The following is a 22,512-nucleotide window of genomic DNA, read 5'->3' as shown; positions in this document are numbered from 1 at the left end:
TCAGGGTCTTTTGTGTTTCCATACAAATTTAAGAGTTTTTTGATCTGGTTCTACAAAAATTATCTAGTATTAGGTTTCAATTCTTATATATATATATATATTTTTTTTTTAATGTGAGCTTTAAGCTCTGTTGTAATTTTTTTTCCTAAGAATGGACAACTGTAAATTTGTTTTTCCTTTTATTGATGTGGTAATTTAACTAAAAATTGACAATACAGAAATATTATTTTCCCATACATATTTTAACAGTTTTAAGTTCTGTCAAGTAAATAATATGTTCTCCTCTGGATTTCAGAATAGCTCAGTAGTTGAAATTCAATGAAGGTTGTATGTTGTAGAGCAGATACAACTTTTTAAGTTTTAGGTGATTAATATGTAGAACAATGTTAGCAGCAATTTAATTTTATCAATTTATACCATTGTCTTATTAATACTTAGCTATCTGGTCCTTTAAAAGAAAAGCATGCATTTTGGCTGCCTATTGTAAATTTGTGTGTATAAAAATGTAAAAACATAAATAATTTTCTCTTTTCTTTTGTGAGGCTAGAAGGTCCAGCTTAAAAAACGTGTCCGACCTTTTTGTGATGGGAGGAGCTCTTGTTTTAGAATCTGCAGCTCTCTTGCACTGGCTAGAGAGGGAGGGTTATGGACCTCTAGGAATGACTGGAATATCCATGGGAGGACACGTAAGCATTTTCATTTCAACTTATATTTAATTGTGGTTATGTTTATAAGATCTATGGAATCAAGCATGGTAATGGATTTATGGCTTGTCCTCTGTGGGCATCTCACGGTAGACCCATGCCAGAGAAAACTGCAGCTTCAAACTATTGCCCTGTCTCCTTACCTGTGGGCTGTGAGCACTGAAGAGGGTTGTGAAGTGGGTGGAAGGTCTAGAGAATCTAATTATTTACAAATTCGCTTTAGGGACTTCCCTGGAGGTCCTGTGGTTAAGATCCATGCTTCCAGTGCAGGGGTGTGGGTTTGATCCCTGGTCAGGGAACTAATGCTGCATGGTATGGCCAAAAGAAAAGAAATCACTTTAGGTATAGAATTAATTTTACTTTTGGTGAAAGCAGAAATCAATTTTTTTTTAATATTTCTTCTTATTTATTTTATTTAGCTTCTCCAGGTCTTAATTGCAGCACACAGCATCTTTTAGTTGCAGCATATGGAATCTAGTTCCCTGAACAGGAATCCAACCTAGGCTCCTACATTGAGAGTGCAGAGTCCCAGTCACTGGACCACCAGGGAAATCCTGCAGGAACAGATTGTAAACTTTTATTCCAACTATTAAATAACGATTTTTTTGTGATTTATGGAGATACTGATTTTACTACTTACTTCACAGCTATATTTCAGGTATTAGATTTAATATTTTATTAAAAGTTGATAATAAAAATTAGCTTTTCAGATCTCAACTATAAATGCCTTATTTTGCTGTTAAATTCCTGAAGATAGCTGATTTGCAAAACACTTTTCGATTCTCTGTTCCCTTCATCCCCATACAATCAACCTATTTTACCTTTGCTTTCTAGAGTGTACAGTCTCCTCATTGGTTTCTCCATTTAGTCTTTTCTCTCCTCAATCTTTTTCTTAAGAGCTTCTTCCCACACTATAACTAGTGTGGTCCCCCTGAATCTGTTCTCTGCTCTCTCCTGCTTAAAACCTGCCAAAGGTTTTACTATGGAACTGGCACTAGCTGTGCATCCCTCTACTGCCCCCTCACTCCTTATCACCTAGCCAGGTAGCAGCTTGCCCTTCCGCTTCCAGGTTAGAGCATACTTCCTGTGGGAAGCTCTTCCTGATTCCCAGACCACACTTCATTTCTCAGTAACATGTACTTATTTCTTTGCACTGTGATTGCTTGTCTAGCAGTCCATTTTCTCTGTAAAGCAGTTGATTCAGTGAGGGCCAGGAACATGACCCTCTGGCTCATTTCTTGAACATAACAATCATCCAGTACATTTATATCTATATCTATAGATACATATTCTTTATAATTCATTTGAATTATACGATTATGTTTAAAAACTTACTCAAACTCAAAGCAGTCACCAAAGGCTGAAACTGATAAAATTAGCTTCAAAAACTCAAATTTGAAACAACTAAAGACACTGAAACTGAAAGGTGGGAAAAGATTCATTTTCCTGTCTAGTACTGTTTCCATTTTTATGACCTAAGTCAGAGCGTTATAACTTATAAGCTGGACTGCTACCTATTAACTGGTTTCCCTACCTCAAATCTCACCCTCTCTAATCAATCTTATAAAATACTGTTTAGCTTCATTGAATCAATTCTTTGACAATAACACTACTTTGTTGCATCTCTTTATTAATTCCCCATTATCTGTGGAACAAAGAAACCTCTGATCTGATCCTGATCAAGCTTTCTAGCCCTACCTGTCACCCTATTCCTCTGGATACATATGCCCTATTGACCAGCCTAACTGAAGTATATTGGCTGTTTCCCCACCAGACTCTGTATTTCTCACCATCTATCTGCCTTTGATCATACCATCTTCTTTATATAGAAGACAAGACACCATCTATCTTTTTCCCCCAAAAGACAACCAAATTTCATGAAGCCTTCTTTAATTCCTCTAGCCAAAAGTAACATTTCACTTCTCATATTATATCATTTTATATCAGCTATATAATCTGCTTTGTAGTTCACCAAATTCTTGACATCTTTCAGTCAACCTCAAAAGTCTGAGATTTTTCCTTATGGTCTTGCTCCACCTGAGCAGGTCACTTAAGTAATGAGTGTGCTTAGCCTACTGCCCAGGATCTACATCCCAGCATGTTTGCTCTATATTTACCCAGCAGAAAGTAGGTTTCTGTGAAGGGTCTTAAAATTTAAAAATACTTAAAATTTCCTAATATACTTTATTGGTTTTTTAGGAGGCAATTATATGTCATGTTGAGTTTATGATCTGGGGAATTTGGAGAGGTTGCTAGACATTCTCATGAGTGTTTAAGAGACTGTGTGTTTATGTCTTATCTCACCAACTACTATACAAAATATTTTTTTAATTGGAAGATAATTACTTTACAATGTTGTGATTGCTTCCACCATACATCTAACATGAGTCAGCCATAGGTATATATTTGTCCCCTCTCTCTTAAACCTCCCTCCTACCTCCCGCCCCATCCCACTCCCAAAGTACTTCTTAATATTAAATATTTTTCATTTAATGACTGTGAACTTTAAACTGAATCTCTCTGTGTTATCTTACAGATGGCTTCCTTAGCAGTATCCAACTGGCCTAAGCCCATGCCATTGATTCCATGTCTGTCTTGGTCTACAGCATCTGGGGTCTTCACTACGGTAATTTAATTGCAGTTAATATTTAGATAGCTATATATAATTAAACATAATAGTTTTAAGGGTTCCCAAAATCACCCCCAGGTTTGGAGATTCACTGGAAGGAACCACAGGACTCAATATGTACTCATATTCTCAACTAAAACATATCGCAGCAAAAGGATTCACTATAAAATCAGCCAAGGAAAAAGGCACACAGGGTACAGTCCAGAAGAAACCAAGCATAAGCTTCCAAAGGAGTCTTTCAGAATGTGTTTAATTCCTTCAACAGTGAGTTATGACAATAGGTGCAAATCGTTGTCCATCAATGAAACTCACCTTAGCCTTGAAGTCTGGGTATTCTCAGCCTCACATACTAAAATCCCAGAAGGAAATCCAGTGTTTAGTAGAAACTGCATTGTTTGTATCAGCAGTTTAGGCCCAGTGACCCCCATTTAGGAAGTTTTATATCAGGGTAAAGAACTATTGTTTACTAGTTAAATTACCAGACTCTAGTTAAGGTCCAGCCTTACAAGTAGGCTTGTCCAGAGATAGGAAATTTCAAGCCTGCTTTGTTAATTTTTTTTCTGCACAGTAAGAATAACCAAACTATTGGACAACATGCTTTACAGATGTGATCTGATCTTAATGTAGTTTGTTATTTCAGGGCGTGCTAAGTAAATCAATTAATTGGAGGGAACTAGAAAAGCAGTATTATACACAGACAGTTTATGAAGAAGAAATTATTCACATGCTTGAATACTGTGGAGTAAGTATTTTTAACTTTTGCATAACATGGCGGGGTGGATTTTGACCATGGTTAATGATTCAGATTTTTAAAAAGAATTGTGAATTTATATATATATATATATATATCTTTTTTTTCCTTTCTTTTTTTTTTTTTTGACCTTGCTGCATGACTTGTGAGACTTTGGTTCCCTGATCAGGGATTGAACCCAGGCCCTCGGCAGTGAGAGCACAGAGTCCTAACCACAATCATGCAAAGCTAATGTATAGCTTACTACAGCATCCCTGGTGGCTCAGAGGTTAAAGCGTCTGCCTCCAATGTGGGAGACCCGGGTTCGATCCCTGGGTTGGGAAGATCCCCTGGAGAAGGAAATGGCAATCCACTCCAGTATTCTTGCCTGGAGAATCCCATGAACAGAGAAGCCTGGTAGGTTACAGTCCACGGGGTCGCAAAGAGTCATGACTGAGCAACTTCACCTTCACCTTCAATGCATTTGTAATAGGTCAAGAATAGAACTTGACTACCCAGCTCAGCACTTAGCACCCAACCCAAAAACCTCTTTCATGTGTCCTAATCAAAAGGCCCTCCTCCCTCTACTGTTCAGTTATCATCATCCTGATTTTTATAGTAATTACTTCCTTTTGTCTTTAAGATAATTTTATTGTCCAAATACGCATTCCTAGATACACATTTTTTATTTGATGTGTCTTTTAAGTATCTTTAATCTATAAATTCTTCTTCATTCCTTTCTTTTCATTATAATTTATCTGTTGAAGAACATGGACTATTAACCTGTAGAGTTTCTCACAGCTGAGATTTTTGTTTGTATTCTCATGTATATTCCTCCATGTTCTTTGTTAAGAGTATAGGAAGCAGGTAATGTCTGGCTGCTCTTTCCTGTGGTGTAAGCAGCCATTGATGCTTAATGCCTATGTCTATTAAATTGAGAGTTGCAAAATGCTGATTTAATTCTGTCCTTTTTTTTCATTTATTAATTTAGATACTTTTATTTTAAAAAGTCACTTCCTTTGCTAATTATTTGGTTGTCTCGTAGTTCAATTCATATTGTTGTTATTTAGTCGCTAAGTCCCATCCGACTCTTTTGCAACCCCTGCCAGGCTCCTCTGTCCGTGAGCTTTCCCAAGCAAGAATACTGGAGTGGGTTGCTATTTCCTTCTCTAAGGGATTTTCCTGACCCTGGGATGCAACCCAAGTCTCCTGCATTGGCACACAGATTCTTTGCCTCTGAGCCGTGAGGGAAGCCCTCAGTTCATATAGGAAAGGCTTAATTCTTTCCCTTAATTTACCAATTTTCAGGGAAATGAGTTGCTTCCTGATTACTCTCCTAAAGTAACCATTCTTTCCATGAATTTTAAAGTTTTGCATGTTCAGTTTGAAAGTTACTGATAATCTGGGTGAGTTGGGAGTCAGGGAGGCTGGTGGCACCCACTGCAGAGGTTTTGCCCCAGTGTCAGCTGAGGCAGCCATGGTGCTTTGCAAGGAGTGGCAGGGACCACCCTTGATTCTCACACACCCCCACCATGTGAGCCCCAGACAGAGGGAGGGCCCCAGGGGCCGGATGCAGGTGGGATGGTGGTGGGGGCTGAGGAGGGGGTCAGTGAGGAAGGGTGAGTGAGTGAGTGAAGGGGAAACACCAGTATGGAGGAAAAGTGCCGATGACTTCAGGTGCCATGCTGGTCTGATCTGGAGATCAAACCGTCTCAATCCCTTTTGAAAGGAAGAATATTCCTTAAAGAAATAATATTTATTCCTCCAAGCATGAGCTTGGAATCTGAAATTGAGGTACATGACAGAATTTAAGCCTTATCTCAAAAGTGTATGGTAGAGCTAAAGAAGACAACCAACCAAGTGTCACCTGAAAATGTGACTGGCTAATAATCCCAGGACAAAATTAGAGACTACTCAAGTTTCCCTCCTGGCCCAGACAGTAAAGAATATGCCTGAAATGCGGGAGACCCAGGTTCGATCCCTGGGTGGGAACAATCCCTTGGAGAAGGAAGTGTTAACCCACTCCAGTATTCTTGCCTGGAGAATTCCATGGACAAAGGAGCCTGACGGGCTACAGTGCATGGGCTTGCAAAGATTCAGACACAATTGAGCAACTAACACTCACTTTGACTCAAGCATAAGGCCTCTACAGAGATGTTGATGTACAGGCCTGGGCTGAGTATTTTGTGGTAGAGGCTTGCAAAAGATTCACATGGCTTCCTTACAACAGTTATTTTAGTCCTTACTCCATTGTTTCTGGCAAGTGCTGCACTGGCTTAGAAATTGGCAAGGCTGATTGAGGCCAAGGAAAAATGTCAAGAAAATATTTCAAAAGTTAAAGGACTGAAAAAGGATTGACGGATAGAAGGGGAGTTTGGGGGAGAATGGATACATATGCATATATAGTTGAGTCCCTTCACTGTTCACCTCGAAGCTATTACAACATTGTTAATCAGCTATACCTCAGTGCAAAATAAAAAATTTAAAAAAAAGAACTCTTCATGGAAAAAAGGAAAAAGGAATGAAGGAATGAACAGGCTCTGTAATCAGAGGAAAATTGTTTGGAAAATTATGCAGCTTTAGGAAGACCCATTAAAGTTTTTTTTCAGATCTTATAACAGTATTATTTAGTAAACAAAGTCTGAGAACATGGAAGAATCATGTTAGTTCTCACCTGTACTGTATCAACTTTTAGGCTTCATATAGAAGTTTGTTGACAGTTAATGTAAATTGATATTTATGCCATGGATTCTTTTTAACTGACTTAGTCATTTGCCATTTTGCAGCTTCTGTATTAAAATGAATACATCCTGTGGAGAAAAATGGCATTAGATTATGAACTCTGTTCAAATAATGGCTTAAAATGGGGTCCTGTTCTAGACAAAGGAGATTAAGAATGTCAAAATCAGAATTGTCCTGAGGTGAAATGCATGCTTAGGCTTAAAGGAGATATAGTGTATTAATTACATCTTTTATCATTATTACTTATTTCTTGGAAGGGACTCATTTCTGGCTCCCTCAAAGCAAAATAATATTTATTCAATGAGTACTTATTTTCTGTATTTTTCTCATCTTAGCTTTTGAGATACTTGTAATTACCAGACATTCTGCATTCTTAAAACTTTTCAGGATGGGGAACACATGTACACCCATGGCTGATTCATGACAATGTATGGCAAAAACCACTACAATATTGTAAAGGCAGTTAGCTGTTTGTCATATAAGCTGCAAGTATATTTTCCCAGGCTGTTCTTTTCTTGGACTGCTTTTGGTATCTGACAAACTTTATTTTTACTTAAATTGTAAGTTCTTAAATTTAGTGTGCATTATACTTTGGGAATTTTAATAATTAATATTTTCCTTGATAATTTTTAATTTTTCTTAGTTCAGCCTAAGAAAAGAATTTGGGGTGACTGAAGTATTACTGCTAGGATGCACTCCTAAGAATTTTAGAAGTTCTAAGGTTAAAACAAATCATGGATTTCAAAACTGTAATAATGCAAACATGACCCAAGCAAGATTTCCCTGGCAGTCCAGTGGTTAGGACTCTGCACTTGCACTGCTGGGGGCCCAGATTCAGTCCTAGTCTGGGAAGCTAAGATCCTGCAAGCCTAGTGGTGCAGCCAAAACAAACAAAACAAAATGTGTCACAGGATAAATGATACTCTTTATCATTTAGTAGGAAACATTTAGCAATAAAATATAATTTGTCTTACTCCTCAGTTAGATTTGTATACCTTTTTTTCTGTTTTTTTTTAAATTATGGTAAAATATATACCACATAAAATTTACCATTTAAACTGTTTTTAAAAGTACAGTTCATTAGTTTTAACCATTTTTAAGTGTACAGTTCAGTAGTAGTAAGTACATTTACATTGTTGTGTAACCATCACCTCCATCCATCACCACCACTCATCTCCAGAACTTTTTCCTCTTCCTAAACTGAAACTCCGTACCCATTAAACTAAACTCTGTTCATCCCTCTTGCTAGCCCCAGGCAGCCACCATTCTACTTTCTGTCTCTATGAACTTGACTACTCTAGATTCCTCATAAAAGTGGAATCAAACAATATGGTCCTTTTGTGTGTGGCTTATTCATATAGCAGAATGTCTTCAGAGTTCATCTATGGCATAGCGTATGTCAGAATTTCATGCCCTGTTAAGGTTGAGTAATAATCTATTATATGTATATATTATATTTTGCTTGTCCATTTATTCCTTGATGGATATATGTGTTTTCTCTTTGTTTTGACAAGGTTGTTACATAAAATCCTATTTTATATTAAATGACATTTTCCTCTCTTTCATATGTTCAGACAGATTCTTTCAAAATGGGACAAGAGTTCGTGAAACGCTTCCCTAGCAGTGCAGACAAGCTAACTAACCTTAATCTGGTTTCTAGAACTTTAAATTTAGATATGATGGACCAAGCTGTGTCCCCAAAACCTGTTGAGTGCCATAAATCTAGTAGAACATCTATCAGTGCCACATCAGAAGGACTCTTGTTACAAGATACCTCGAAGATGGACTGCTTCAATCAAACACTTTCAACCAACAAAAGTAGTTACACAAGTTGTCATCCTCAGTCATGCCACCTACTCAGTAAAGAACAAAGAAGAAACAATCTTCAGAAAGAATCTTTAATATTTATGAAAGGAGTTATGGATGAATGTACTCATGTAGCAAATTTCTCAGGTATTAATTTTTATATGAAATTGAGAATATATGCTGATGATAGGTAAAATGTGCTAAGTATCTTTACAGTATGCTATAATTTCATTTATCATTGGCTCCACAATGTGTTTTCTGAGATAAGTAAGTTATTTAAATGTATATTTACATTTTATCCATGAAAATCCAAGACCATTTTATTAGTTTGTTAAAAACATCGGGGTTTGTATCTTCTTTAGAATACTCATCTCATTGTATTAGAGATGAGTATTATAATGTTATGGTTTAGTATAGTTGATTTTTAAATTTTATTTATTTTTCACTATGTTGGGTCTTCATTGCCAAGTGGGCTTTTCTCTAGTTACAGGTAGTGGGGGCTACTCTCCTAGTTGCATGGGCTTCTCACTGCAGTGGCTTCTCGTGCTCAGCTCTGGGGTGCTCAGGCTTCGGTCATTGCAGCTCCCGGGCTCTAGCACACAGGCTCAGTAGTTGTGGCACACAGGCTTAGCTTGCTCCACAGCATGTGGGATCTTCTCGGACCGGGGGTAGAACCCATGTCTCCTGCACTGGCAGGTGGATTCTTTACCACTGAGCCGCCAGGAAAATCCAGTATAGTTGATTTTTAACTCAATGGTCAAAAGTTTTAGTTTGGCAAGTATTTTTTGCATACTTACTGCATTGTATGGTGTCATTTTACTTTTCAATATGGTTACCAGTATTTATTTAGAGCTTCTTCAAAGTATATATGTTTCATCTTAAAAAATCCTGTACCTAGTTCCAGTTGACCCAAGCCTCATCATAGTGGTTCAAGCCAAAGAAGATGCCTATATTCCACGAACAGGAGTTCGAAGTCTACAAGAAATTTGGCCTGGTTGTGAAATCCGATATCTAGAAGGGGGTCATATTAGTGCTTATCTTTTTAAACAAGGACTCTTCAGGTAAGATGATTGGTCTCACTGGTGTCTGTTACTTGTTGTTTGTTTTGGGGATTTTTTTTTTCCTCAATAAATATAAAAAAATTGATATTTGTCTTATAGATTTTAGTCCTCTTATTTCCTTCCTGCTTCTCTCAATTCTCACATTGTGATACTCTTTCCTACCTTGTCTTATTTTCTTTTCCTCCTAGAGAGCTAGGAAATAGCATATGTTAGGTGTTTTTATTGTGTGGTTTTACCCTCTTCAAATATTAATAGCCAGATATTTTAGAGTGCAGGGAGGAACACTAGGGTTTGTAAAACTTGCTTTGACTCATTGTGAATTTTTCACTCCACTCTGATGTTCTCTCAGAATGACCTGAGCATCCCGTGGAATAATCTAGCAGTGTGTTCCAGCAGCCAGTAAATATTGAACCTTAAATGAGAAATGAAATACTGATTTTATTGTTAATAATCTTGAATTAATCCATATTTGTTAGAACTTAAAAAAGCTTTCCTGCAATGCGGGAGACTTGGGTTCAATCCCTAGGTTGGGAAGATCCCCTGGAGAGGGGAAAGGCTACCCGCTCCAGTATTCTGGCCTGGAGAATTCCATGGACTGTATAGTCCATGGGGTCCCAAAGAGTTGGACATGACTGAGCAACTTTCACTCACTCACTCACAAAAACTTTTATGCTATCATTCTAGTTTTTTGATATGCCAGTTTATTTCTACTTCTGTTCATTTGATTGTTAACAGTTATTACTGGAATATTTATCATTAATGGTTAAATCAGTTCACATCAAGGGGTTAGACCAGTGCCCTGTGCAGTGTTCCAAAACTGCCAACTGGACAGTCATATCATGTTGGTATGTTTGACATGTTATTAGCTCTTTTTTAATCTAAGAAATAACTATCTGTATGTTGTTGCTTATGTAGTTCGATGTAGAGATGTCACCTTCTTGAGGTACAGATTAATTCTTCAAGTCTGTAATGTCCTCAAGAATGTAACACTTTTTTTTTATAGTATGATCTTTAAAAAAAAAAAAATACTCATTTGTAAAGCAGTGAGTTAGTCAGTGAGTGAGCAGACTATTTACCGAACACTCAAGTGACCCTCTGGCACAGCAAAACTAAAACAAAAGCAAACAAAAATTGTGTGTAGGGAAGGTTGCTAGGGTTGCCCAAGAAGAGTCTAAAGTTCTGTTACATGTGAATGCAGGGAACGCACATGCTTGCTTTAGTAAATCGTTATCAAATTTATTTTATTACTCTTTTGTGTATCTATGTGGGAGTATGACTGAGAGGCATTAAGAAGAATAGATGTAATCAAAGTCAGCTATAAAAACTCCTCAGTGCTCACTTGAAGGCTTTATTTGAGAAAGAAATAAATGTTAGCTATCAGTATGTGCCAGGTACTAGAGCGATTTCTTCTGATGGTACTTTTAATATCCCCCTTTTATACAGAAATACAGGGAACAAAAAAGATTAAATAACTTGCTCAGGAGGAATAAATACTAAGCTATTGGACTTATACTCCCCACTAGTCACTTTAAAACCTAACGAAGTTTAGATGACACTGGAATAGCAGAACTTTATGAATTCACCCTTATCACTCATCAGATTTAAAAGTAAAACAAGCCAATCCTTTGTGTGCTCTAAGAATTTGGGTTAAGTTGTTTGGATTGATAGTACAAGTGAGTAAGACACTATTCAAATGCTTTAAAATGCATATGTATACCTTTACTAACCCTTCTCATACCATGTACAGTAGCCCAGATTGCAACCTCGGGCCTCATTTTATAAATTTTTGAGCCAAATATTTTTGAGCCACACAAGAATGATACAAAACTTTTTCTTTCCAACAAACTGGAAATCACGGTCCATAGCAGGTGTCAGTTTTAAAGTTAATCTTAGTATCTTTTTAAGGATGTGGGGAAATGCTTAGTCAAACAAGTACAATATAGGATTAATATTAATATGATCTCAATTATTTATTTATTTATTAAAAAATTTTTTTAGTTATTTGGCTATGCCAGGTCTTAGTTGTGGCATGTGGAATCTAGTTCCCTGACCAGAGATCAAACCCTGTCCCACTTCATTGGGAGCGTGGACACTTAACCACCAGATCACCAGGGAGGTTCCTCAGTTATTATTTAAACTGGGTAAAAATACAGACATGAGCATTAAAAAAAAAAAAAGCCTGTAGGAAAAGATTAAACATAGATACCTTAGAGTGATGGGATTATGACTTTTTCTCTTTTTCTGAATTTTATACAATGAAAATGTATTTGACAATAGGAAAAAAGCCAAAATAAGCCTAACAAATAATATCTTATGAACTTGGGCCAGCTCAATGTGACTATTTCTCTCCAATTAAAATATTAAAAGTTAAGTTAATGTAGGGAACTAAGGCTTTTGAGTTCATTTGCTATATCATAATCTATGAAACAGATTGAATATGACATTTGAAAAGTTACAAAGCCAGTTAATTTTCAACAAGTAGAAAGAGTAGAAAGAACCAGTTCCTTTTCACTTTATCATTTCATATTTTATTCATATAAATAATATAAATTTTAAGGCACAAAAAAAGTGCTTCTTAAGAAAAGATGGCTTTTATCAACCTTGAGTTTATAAACCATCAGTTTCTGAACCATCAGTTGGAAGCACATTTGAAGTTTTCCAGTAGTGGTGAATTACATGGATCCAGACACCCTCACACACCTGCCTGTTTGGAGACAAGGTCAGGTTGCAAGCCACAGGGTATTTGGAAATAACTTATAGTAAAAGCATTGTCTGTCCCCCTTTTTTGCCAATTACTTGTAGTTTCTCTTTCATGTTTAATTTTAGGCGAGCCATCTATGATGCATTTGAACGCTTCCTCCATAAATACGCTAACTAATGGGATCACTCTATGTAGCCAGTGGAGCCATCATGTTTCTCACAAAAGGAGCTTTATCGTTTGATGATGTGAAGAACAAGCAGACAGCACTATATACTCTACCTGCTGTCAATTGAGCCTGGAATTCAGTATTACAAATCAGTCAACTATTATCTTTAAATACATTTGAATAATTGTAAACCAACATTTGGATGAAATAATGTTGAATATTTTGTTAGTTTGTGGGAGTCCCATAAAAATCAATATCTAGTCTGTTATTTATGAAAATTTTACATTTTTATTATGAATAATTTATTAATTTAAAATAAAGGTATTCATAGAAACCCTTTTGGTTTTTAAAGAACTGCTAAATCAAACTTCGTTTGTAATACGTCAGCCTGTGTTGTATATATTCCCTTACATTGTATTTCTATTATTGACTTGGTTTGAGAAACATGTTTCGTCTATGGATCCATAGTGAATTTATAATCCTATTTTCAATATTAATTTTCTGCCATGGATAATTCTGTGTAAAATCAGTGTTAACTTTGAATTCTAAGAAATCCTGATTGCTTTGTATTTAAGTGCTTTTAATAATTGAATGTGAGAATGAAGATAAGATGCATAAGACTTTAAAACTTTGCCAAATATTAGGTTAGGAAAAAAAAATGCCAAACATATTTCCCCTACTTGAAAAGTATCAATTCATGGAAAATGAAAATGAACACAGACCTATTGCATTAATTGATAATAATTTCTTAATATTTTCTTGTATACATACTCAGAGTTTGCTAAACATCTAACTGTAAGCCAGATACTTAAACAGCTTTGACTTTTTAATTTCAGAAATTAATGGCCACTTATAAAACTTATTTGTCCATATAAACTTCATTTTATAGAAAAGATGTAACAACTAGTAACTTTTTCACCTTTTTAAAAAGAAGTATTATATGGTTACACTTGGTGCTTTATTTTTATGTTAAACTTCTGAAGCCAAGAGCTAAAATGTTTTTTAAAAGCAGAAAATATTTTGGATTTGGAATAAATGTATTTGAGTTGCATTTGTTTGAAGTATGTGTTGTCTGTGGGTTACTTTATTATAAGTAGTCCTACTCTAGTAAGAATATTTGAATTATAAGGTGCTTTTGCAGCCTTTTTAAAGGAGATTTTATTTGTCCTTATAATGCCTCCATCACCTTAATCTCTAAAAACTATTTTTAAATGATTAATGTGAAGTAACCAGTGGCATACAGTGTTGTAAATTCTGTGACACTGCTTTGACATAATGAACAAACATGGTTTGAGCTGTAAAATTTTACATGTTTAGATTAGAACCTTTTCACTGACAGTATGAAATTACTAAAGTTCTCCAACAAAATACTCTTTAAAGATAAACTTGTTGGTTAACTGAAATACAAGTATTTTCTTATGTATTTAGTGAGGTGATTGAATGCTTTCTGAGCAATGGCTTGAGCAAACCCAGTACTTTATTTTTCACATAAATATTTCCTATCAGCAATAATGTACATAATAATATATATCTTTCTATTTGTAAAAGAATAAAATTCATTTCATTTTAATAAACTCTTAGGCATAACTAATTTCTCCCAAATAAATGTGAAAAAAGGTATTTTAAAAAATTTCTTCTCTTAGTCAGATGTTTTAAGAATATATCCACACAACTACCTAAAGAAATGTTGTCTCATTTTTAATATTGGGTACCTAACTTGCTCGAAATTCATTTAGCCCACAGCTGCAAACTGACAGTCAGTTCAGGCCAGCTTGGCCCACAGTTGTTTTATTCAGTGTGCATAAAAAGTTTTGAATTCAGAAAGTCTTTATATTGGGTATGCAGTCCCCCGTTTGCCATAGTCCACCAGATTTCAGGCTCTTAAATGAGACTACTTCACTACTTTGTGTTTCCCACTTGGCCCTGAAGACATCTGAGCTTGAGACCTCGGTTTAGATCTGTGGTTTAAAAAAGTTTCTGAATTTCATGATTTGATAAAACTGTAAGTACTGTTGAATCATTTTAGTATATGCATTTTTAGATTGTGTCTTATGAATGTAAATTTTAATGTGGTGCTTTCTTTTGTAAAGATCATTGAATTATTAACTCTGTAACTGAAATTTTAAAATCATCTCCAAATATTTTATATTCACAATAAAAGTCTATTTAAAAAATTACTTATGTTCAAGAGGTTTTATTCTAAATATAGAAAACCCATGTCACATTTTACTAACATGGCCTAATTTGGGACTTCTCTGGCAGTCCAGTGGTTTAAGACTCTGCACTTCCACTGCAGGGGTCATAGGTCCCATCTCTGCCTGGGGAACTAAGATCCCACAAGCTATGTGGCACAGCCAAAAAAAAAGTCTTTAAAGAACATTTACAATAAAAGTAAAGGGACAAGAATTGACAAACCCCCCCCCCATAATTATTTTAGTTAAAAAATAGTATAAAAATAAAACTAGCTTAACTGCTGCTCTAAGGAAATGGCAGTCTACTCCAGTATTCTTGCTGGAGAATCCCCATGGACAGAGGAGCCTGTTGGGGTGCAGTCCATGGGGTCGCAAAGAGTTGGACACTACTGAGTGACTAAGCATAGAACTGATCAAAGAGTTGAGTTGCTTAATGGAATCTGCTCCTTAAAATATTTTAGAACTGTTATGACTAGACCATGCATTGTCCTGTAGGTTAGGTTAAGGGTTTTGGTATTCGTGCAAAGCTACAGAAAGCCATGAAGGGTTTTCTTCAGGTGGGGATGAAGTGGGGGAGACATGAAGTTGGTGAAGATTAAATATATGATTTCATGTGTTTTAAGAAATTCACTGTGGCTGCATTGAAAAGAACTAGTTGTAGGAGACTGGCAGTCCTTGCAGAGATAAGCTAGAAGGCTATTAAAGTGGCCCAGGTGAAGAATGATTATAGCTAAGATTATGATAGCAGTGGGTGGATACAGAGAGAGCTGGATGGATTTCGGATGATGGATTGGTGATGAGTTGGAATGAGGTATAAGGGAGTGGTATAAGGTATAAGCCTTTCAAAGAGAGAACCCTGGAAGAAGACCAGTGTCAGGGAAAGCATCTAGAATCTAGTCTGGCATATTCAGATTTTTGATGTCTAAAAAATAGACAGTAGGATATATAAATCAGACTCAGAGCAAAGAATTGGACAGAAGGGGGGGAAAAAAAAAAGACATGGAATCACCAGTGTTTATAGGGTAACTGATATCATAGGTATGGTTAGGAGCCTGGTGGGCTGCGGTCCATGGGTTCCCTAAGAGTCAGACACAACTGAGCGACTTCAGTTTTACTTTTCACTTTCATGCATTGGAGAAGGAAATGGCAACCCACTCCAGTGTGCTTGCCTGGAGAATCCCAGGGACGGGGAAGCCTGGTGGGCTGCCTTCTATGCGGTCACACAGAGTCAGACACGACTGAAGCCACTTAGCAGCAGGGAAGAAAAAGGACAACGGTTCTCTTTTTCATCGTAGGAACCCTTTATACATTTAAGACATGAAGGCCCTAGGGAGTTTTCAGTTATGTGGATTACAGTTATCAATATTACCACTTTACCAATTGAAACTAAGAAATATTTTAAAATATTTATTAATTTTAAAATAATAAAGCAATACATGTTGTATTAGATTTCTAGGGTCGCTGTGAGAAATGTAACACAAATTGAGTGGCCTTAACCAAAAGAAGAAGGCAATGGCAACCCACTCCAGTACTCTTGCCTTGAAAATCCCGTGGACGGCGGAGCCTGGTAGGCTGCAGTCCATGGGGTTGCGAAGAGTCGGATACGACTGAAGCAACTTAGCAGCAGCAACAGCAACCAACAGAAATTCTCTCCCAGTTCTGGAGGTTAGAAGGCCAAAGTCAAGGTGTCCATAGGTCCGTGCTCCCTCTGAAGTTTACAGTGAAAGATCTTCTACATGCCCCACTCCTAGCTCCTGGTCAGGTGAAGTGAAGCGAATTCGCTCAGTCGTGTCCGACTGTTTGCGACCCCGTGGACAGCAGCCTACCAGGCTCCTCCGTCCGTGGGATTCTCCAGGCAAGAACACTGGAATCGGTTGCCATTTCCTTCTCCAAGGGATCTTCCTGATCCAGGGACTGAACCCAGGTCTCCTGCTTTGCAGGCAGACGCCTTAACCTCTGAGCCACCAGGGAAGCCCCTGGTGGTTGAGGACAATTTGTAGCATTCCTTGGCCTGTAGATGCATGATTCCAATTTCTGCCTCCTTCCTCACATGGCATTCTCATTTCTGCGTCCAAATTACCCTCTTCTTAGAAGGACATCAGTCATTGGATTAGGACCCAGTCTAATCCAGTATGATCTGATTTTAACTTGATTACATCTGCAAAGATCTATTTCCTAAGATCATATTCAAGGTACTGGAGGTTAAGACTTGAACTTATCTTGGGACTTCCTTAGTGACCTAATAGTTAAGAATCTGCCTTATAATGCAGAGGACACAGGTTTGATCCCTGGTCGGGGAAGTAAGATCCCACATATCACAGAGCAGCTGAAACTGTGTGTCACAAGTAGAGAATCCATGAAAGTGAAGGTCGCTCAGTTGTATCTCTTTGGACTCCATGGACTGTATATATATATATATATATATATACAGTCCATGGAATTCTCTAGGCCAGAATACTAGAATGGGTAGCCTTTCCCTTCTCCAGGGGATCTTTCCAACCCGGGCACTGAACCCAGGTCTCCCACATTGCAGGTGGATTCTTTATCAGCTGAGCCACAAGGGAAGCTATGAGAGAGTCTGTGCACCCCAACAAAAGATCTCACATGACATAATGAAGAGCCCACAAGCTGCAACTAAGACCAGATGCAGTCAAATATTAATAAATACTTTTAAAGACCAGACCACCCATGAATGTTAACAATTTTAATAAAAAGTAACTTGTTTTCCAATACCCAAAGAAAATATTTTTAGTGAGTAGTGTAGCATTGTTTTAGTCTTGTGAAACTTTTAAATATCTAACTTTACAGAAGACAGCTTGACTGCCATATCTGCTTCTGCATTTGATCTGTTCTGAAAGGTTAAAAGGGTGTGAAGAAAATCTGGTTGGAAGAAGGAAAAGTGTTTTCCTTTTTAGACAATTGAGGATATTCCTCCTTGATACTACACCCAAATACCACAAGTGGTAGTTTCTTAAACAATGCAATGTGGTTTCTCAAACCATATTAACTTTTCATTCTATGATTCATTAAAAACCATTGTTTTCTATCCTGGAAGAGAAAAAGGACATTAGTGGGAAACGTGCTGAAATCTGAATAAAGTCTATAATTTAGTTAATAGTGTTTTGCCAGTGTTTCGTAGTTTTGACAAATGAACCATAGTTACATTAAAATTTTAGGTGTAGCTCAAAGAAAGTCATTTGGGAAATCTTGCTACTTCCTTTCAGTTCAGTTCATTTCAGTCACTCAGTTGTGTCAGGCTCTTTGCGACCCCATGGACTGCAGCACACCAGGCCTCCCTGTCCCATCACCAACTCCCGAAGTTTACCCAAACTCATGTCCATTGAGTCGGTGATGCCATCCAACCATGTCATCCTCTGTCATCCCCTTCTCCTCCTGCCCTCAATCTTTCCCAGCATCAGGGTCTTTTCAAATGAGTCAGCTCTTCACATCAGGTGGCCAAAGTATTGGAGTTTCAGCTTCAACATCAGTCCTTCCAATGAACACTCAGGACTGATCTCCTTTAGGATGGACTGGTTGGATCTCCTTGCAATTCAAGGGACTCTCAAGAGTCTTCTCCAACACCACAGTTCAAAAGCATCAATTCTTCAGTGCTCAGCTTTCTTTACAGTCCAATTCTCACATCCATACATGACTACTGGAAAAACCATAGCCTTGACTAGATGGACCTTTGTTGGCAAAGTAATGTCTCTGCTTTTTAATATGCTTTCTAGGTTGGTCATAACTTTCCGTCCAAACAGTAATCGTCTTAATTTCATGGTTACAGTCACCAACTGCAGTGATTTTGGAGCCCCCAAAAATAAAGTCTGACACTGTTTCCACTGTTTCCCCATCTATTTCCCATGAAGTGATGGGACCAGATGCCATGATCTTCGTTTTCTGAATGTTGAGCTTTAAGACAACTTTTTCGCTCGCCTGTTTCACTTTCATCAAGAGGCTCTTTAGTTCTTCTTCACTTTCCGGTGTCATCTGCATATCTGAGGTTATTGATATTTCTCCCAGCAATCTTGATTCCAGCTTGTGCTTCCTCCAGGCCAGTGTTTCTCATGATGTACTCTGCATATAAGTTAAATAAGCAGGTTGACAATATACAGCCTTGCCAAACTCCTTTTCCTATTTGGAACCAGTCTGTTGTTCCATGTCCAGTTCTGTTGCTTCCTGACCTGCATACAGATTTCTCAAGAGCCAGGTCAGGTGGTCTGGTATTCCCATCTCTTTCAGAATTTTCCACGGTTTGTGGTGATCCACACAGTCAAAGGCTTTGGTATAGCACTTCAATAAATTTCAAGTTGTTTTACACTAAAAAAGTTTCTTTAAAATGGATGCTCATGTTAACACATTTATTAATGTTTTTCAATTTAAGAATATTTTCACTTATCTTGCTATATCATAACAAATGAGTTGACAATAATGGCTAGAATTATTATGTCCACTTTAGTGTGTTAGTCTCTCAGTCATGTCTGATTCTTTGCACTCTCATAGACTGTAGCCCACCACGCTCCTCTGTCCATGGGGATTCACCAGGCAAGAATACAGGAGTGGGTTGCCATTTCCTTCTCCAGGGAATCTTCCTGATTGAGGAGACTCCATGGGCTCCCAAATAGTCTTACACAACTGAGCAACTGAACATCAATAAAGATTCTAATCTTTTCTTTCTGTAACCCCCAGAGCTTACTTTTATCTTACCCTTATCTCATCATATTTAAGTACTCAACTGTCTGCCCCACCCTCTCCAAACCCAGCCTGTAAAACAAGCAGGTCTGACTCACTTTTTATGCGGGCATTCCCTGGCATAGTTCAAGGACTACCAGCTGGTCCATTCAGAGTGCAGCACTCTTTTCCGTGTACCAGATTGTAATTTTAAACCTCAGTTGACCCTTGAAACTCAGGGGTTAAGTTAGAAGCTTTGACCCTCTGCAAAGCAAGAAATCCTTCTATAATTTATAGCCAGCCCCACATTAGGTATGCTGCCACTGCTGCTGCTAAGTTGCTTCAGTCGTGTCTGACTCTGTGCAACCCCATAGATGGCAGCCCACCAGGCTACTCTTTCCATGGGATTTTCCAGGCAAGAGTACTGGAGTGGGGTGCCATTGCCTTCTCCGCACATTAGGTGTACTTGGCTCCAAAGTATTCCCTGCTCAGCATTCCTATATTCTACCAACACTGCTTTGGTCCTGCAGTGCTGTGGTGTTTACTCTTTTAAAAGTCCAGGTATTTTTGGACCCAAGCAGTTCAACAGTCTGTTGTTCAAGGATCAACTGTATATTAGATTCATCAGCTGAGGAGAGAGGGAAGTGATGGCCTTGGTGGAAGATCCTGTTCTTTGGTGAGAACTGCCATCTTTTAGGGATACTTTCCCAGGTTCGAGTTAGAAATGAGACATCTAAGGATCGCTCTAAAGATAAAGGAGCACCGAGGAGTAAAGTGAGAAGCATTGAGACAGGGGTAAAACAATAGACACAGTGCTTCCAAGGGTAGCAGCAGATCTTCATCCTGCTTCACCTCCAGCTGCGACCCCAGCACTAGCAGCGGCTCAAGGGCCAGGGAAAGTTTCAGCAAGTCAGTCCGTCTAGCACCTCCAGCTCCCACCCAGCAGCTCCTGTGCCACTTAAGTCTCTCTCAACGCACATGTGCCAAAAGGTGGTGTTCCTGCTTCCCATGCAAACCACCTAAAAGAGTTGAAAAAGGAAAAAAAGCAGAGACCTTTCCTGAAACCCCACAAAATGCGTATAGGGAAGCTGATGAAGCATGTGATGAAGGATCTTGTCATGGAGATATTCTCCACCCGTGGGAAAATTTAAATGACTGACACGAAGAAATGCCTGTATGAAGAAAGCATCTCAATCTATCTGCAGGCCACATAGTAGAGTTTGAGAATCAATCCCTTTGGAGGTAAAAAGGCCCTGAAGCACAAGGACAGAGGATACACTGGTGACCAGGGGATCACCGTCACTGCTGTGCTGGCCCCCTGAGCTAGGCTGCCCCCCACCTTCTCCACCCCAGGCAGTGGGGATGCCGCCACTGGCCCCCTGGTGGCTCAGTCCCCACTTCCCCCGCCACGCCACAGAAGCCGCCCTAGCTCCAATTCCTCTGGATTAAGCAGAGCCACCCAAGTTCTGCTTCCTGTGATTTATACCCCACACAACTGGTTTTGTCACTTTTCTAGTGAAGAAGGAGAGATTGGAAAGAACTGCTCTCAGAGGCAGGCTTCTAAGGCAGCAGTTGAGACTTTTCCTGTGAAGCCTGAGTTCTGGCTGCAGGAGTGCTGCTGGTTTGGGGTTAGACCTCCAGTTTCCTGGCTAGAAAACTCACACCTTTGCAGATTCTGTGACACAGTCAGTTCAGTGGCAAAGCCAACGGGGACAAACAGGGCTCCAGGTGACAGTGTGGCCCCTGCCTGTGTGTGTATGCTAAGTCGCCTCAGTTGTGTCCAACTCTTTGCAACCCCATGGATTGTAGGCCGCCAGGCTCCTCTGCCCATGAAATTCTCCAGGCAAGACTACTGGAGTGGGTTACCACGCCCTCCTCCAGTTGCCATGCCATCTTCCAGTCTGGGGGCACATTTTTCCTTTCCATAGATGACCTGGAGCCAGACTGGAGGCCTGGTCATAGTTTTGCTTGTTATCCTGAGAGATCCTTCAGGAAAAGGAGGGGAGCTTTAGTGCAGCTCTCTTTTCTGTTCGACCTCGCCCCTGCTGCCCTAGAGTCAAACATCCAAAGAAGAGCCTCCCTCCCTCTGTTACCCCCTTAGTTGGTTCTGGTTTTGCCTGTATTCATGCAGTTATACGCACATCTTATAATTCCCTTTCTCTCTCTGAAATTAGTGAACAGGTCGCGAGCCAGCTCTGTGGAGTTCTTACGGACACCTCTGCGGCTGATATACACGGTGGGCCTGTAGGTTACCTTGGCAGCATGTACATTATTTTGGCTTTTATTGTACAGTCAGTACAATGGGAGAGAGGGACTGGAGGCAGAATTAATTACCAATGGCCAATGATTTAATCAACCATGGCTAAGTGATGAAACTTTCAGAAAAACCCGTAAGCAGTGGGATTTAAAGGGCTCTGAGTTGGTGAACACATCAAAGTGCTATGAAGAGGAGGGTGGGTGTAACATGCTGGGAGAGAGCAGGGAAACTCAGTCCCTCCTCCCCCATACTTTGCCCCGTGCATCTTTTTCATCTGGCTGTTGCAGAGTTGTATCTTTCATGATAAATTAATAAATGTAAACAAAGTATTTCCCTGAGTTGTGTGAGCCATTCGAATGAATTATCAAACCTAAAGAGGAGGATGTGGGAACCTCTGATTTATAATTGGCTGGGCAAAAGTGTTGGTGGCCCGAGTACCCTGTTTGTTGCTGACGCCTAAAGTGAGGGCAGGGGAGTTTGGGGGAGAATGAATACATGTATGTGTATGGTTGAGTCCCTTTGCTATCCACCTGAAACTATCACAACATTGTTAACCGATCATGCACCAATGCAAAATAAGTTTAACTAAAAAAAAAAGAAAAAAATGATAAAAACTAAAGTGAGGGCAGACTTATGGGACTGGGTGTTTTAACTTCTAAAGTAGTTCATGTCAGAACTGAACTGAATTCTTGGACACCCAGGTGGTGTAGGAGAGTCAGGAAATAGAATTGATGGGTGGTGTCAGAAAACACTCCAGATCTACATCAAAATCTGTTCCAAATAGTCATCTGTAAATGCTGTTCCATAACGAGACTTTACATATTTCAACTTTAAAAGCAACTTTTCATGCAGATAT

At 38.6% G+C, this 22,512-nt stretch overlaps 1 protein-coding gene, 1 non-coding gene and 1 pseudogene across 2 annotated transcripts in view; all 3 read left to right on the top strand.

The window, feature by feature from the left end:
- ABHD18 (abhydrolase domain containing 18) overlaps positions 1-14,641 on the top strand; it is a 42,305-nt gene extending 27,664 nt beyond the window's left edge. The window contains exons 8-13 of the mRNA XM_068989682.1: positions 548-686; positions 3,241-3,330; positions 3,974-4,075; positions 8,380-8,758; positions 9,510-9,672; positions 12,499-14,641. Of these exons, the coding sequence (XP_068845783.1) occupies positions 548-686; positions 3,241-3,330; positions 3,974-4,075; positions 8,380-8,758; positions 9,510-9,672; positions 12,499-12,550 (925 nt within the window). The 3' untranslated portion in view covers positions 12,551-14,641. The remainder of the gene's footprint in view (positions 1-547; positions 687-3,240; positions 3,331-3,973; positions 4,076-8,379; positions 8,759-9,509; positions 9,673-12,498) is intronic.
- On the top strand, positions 750-883 carry LOC138094231 (small nucleolar RNA SNORA42/SNORA80 family). Its single transcript, XR_011146254.1, has one exon. It is a non-coding gene; the product is annotated as a small nucleolar RNA SNORA42/SNORA80 family (small nucleolar RNA).
- On the top strand, positions 5,645-6,421 carry LOC138094015 (small integral membrane protein 15-like; annotated as a pseudogene).
- Positions 14,642-22,512: the final 7,871 nt, after the last annotated feature.

This window comes from Capricornis sumatraensis, chromosome 17 (assembly GCF_032405125.1).
Source record: "Capricornis sumatraensis isolate serow.1 chromosome 17, serow.2, whole genome shotgun sequence".
NCBI classification, from domain to species: domain Eukaryota; kingdom Metazoa; phylum Chordata; class Mammalia; order Artiodactyla; family Bovidae; genus Capricornis; species Capricornis sumatraensis.
This window is presented reverse-complemented; position numbering and strand designations above follow the sequence as displayed.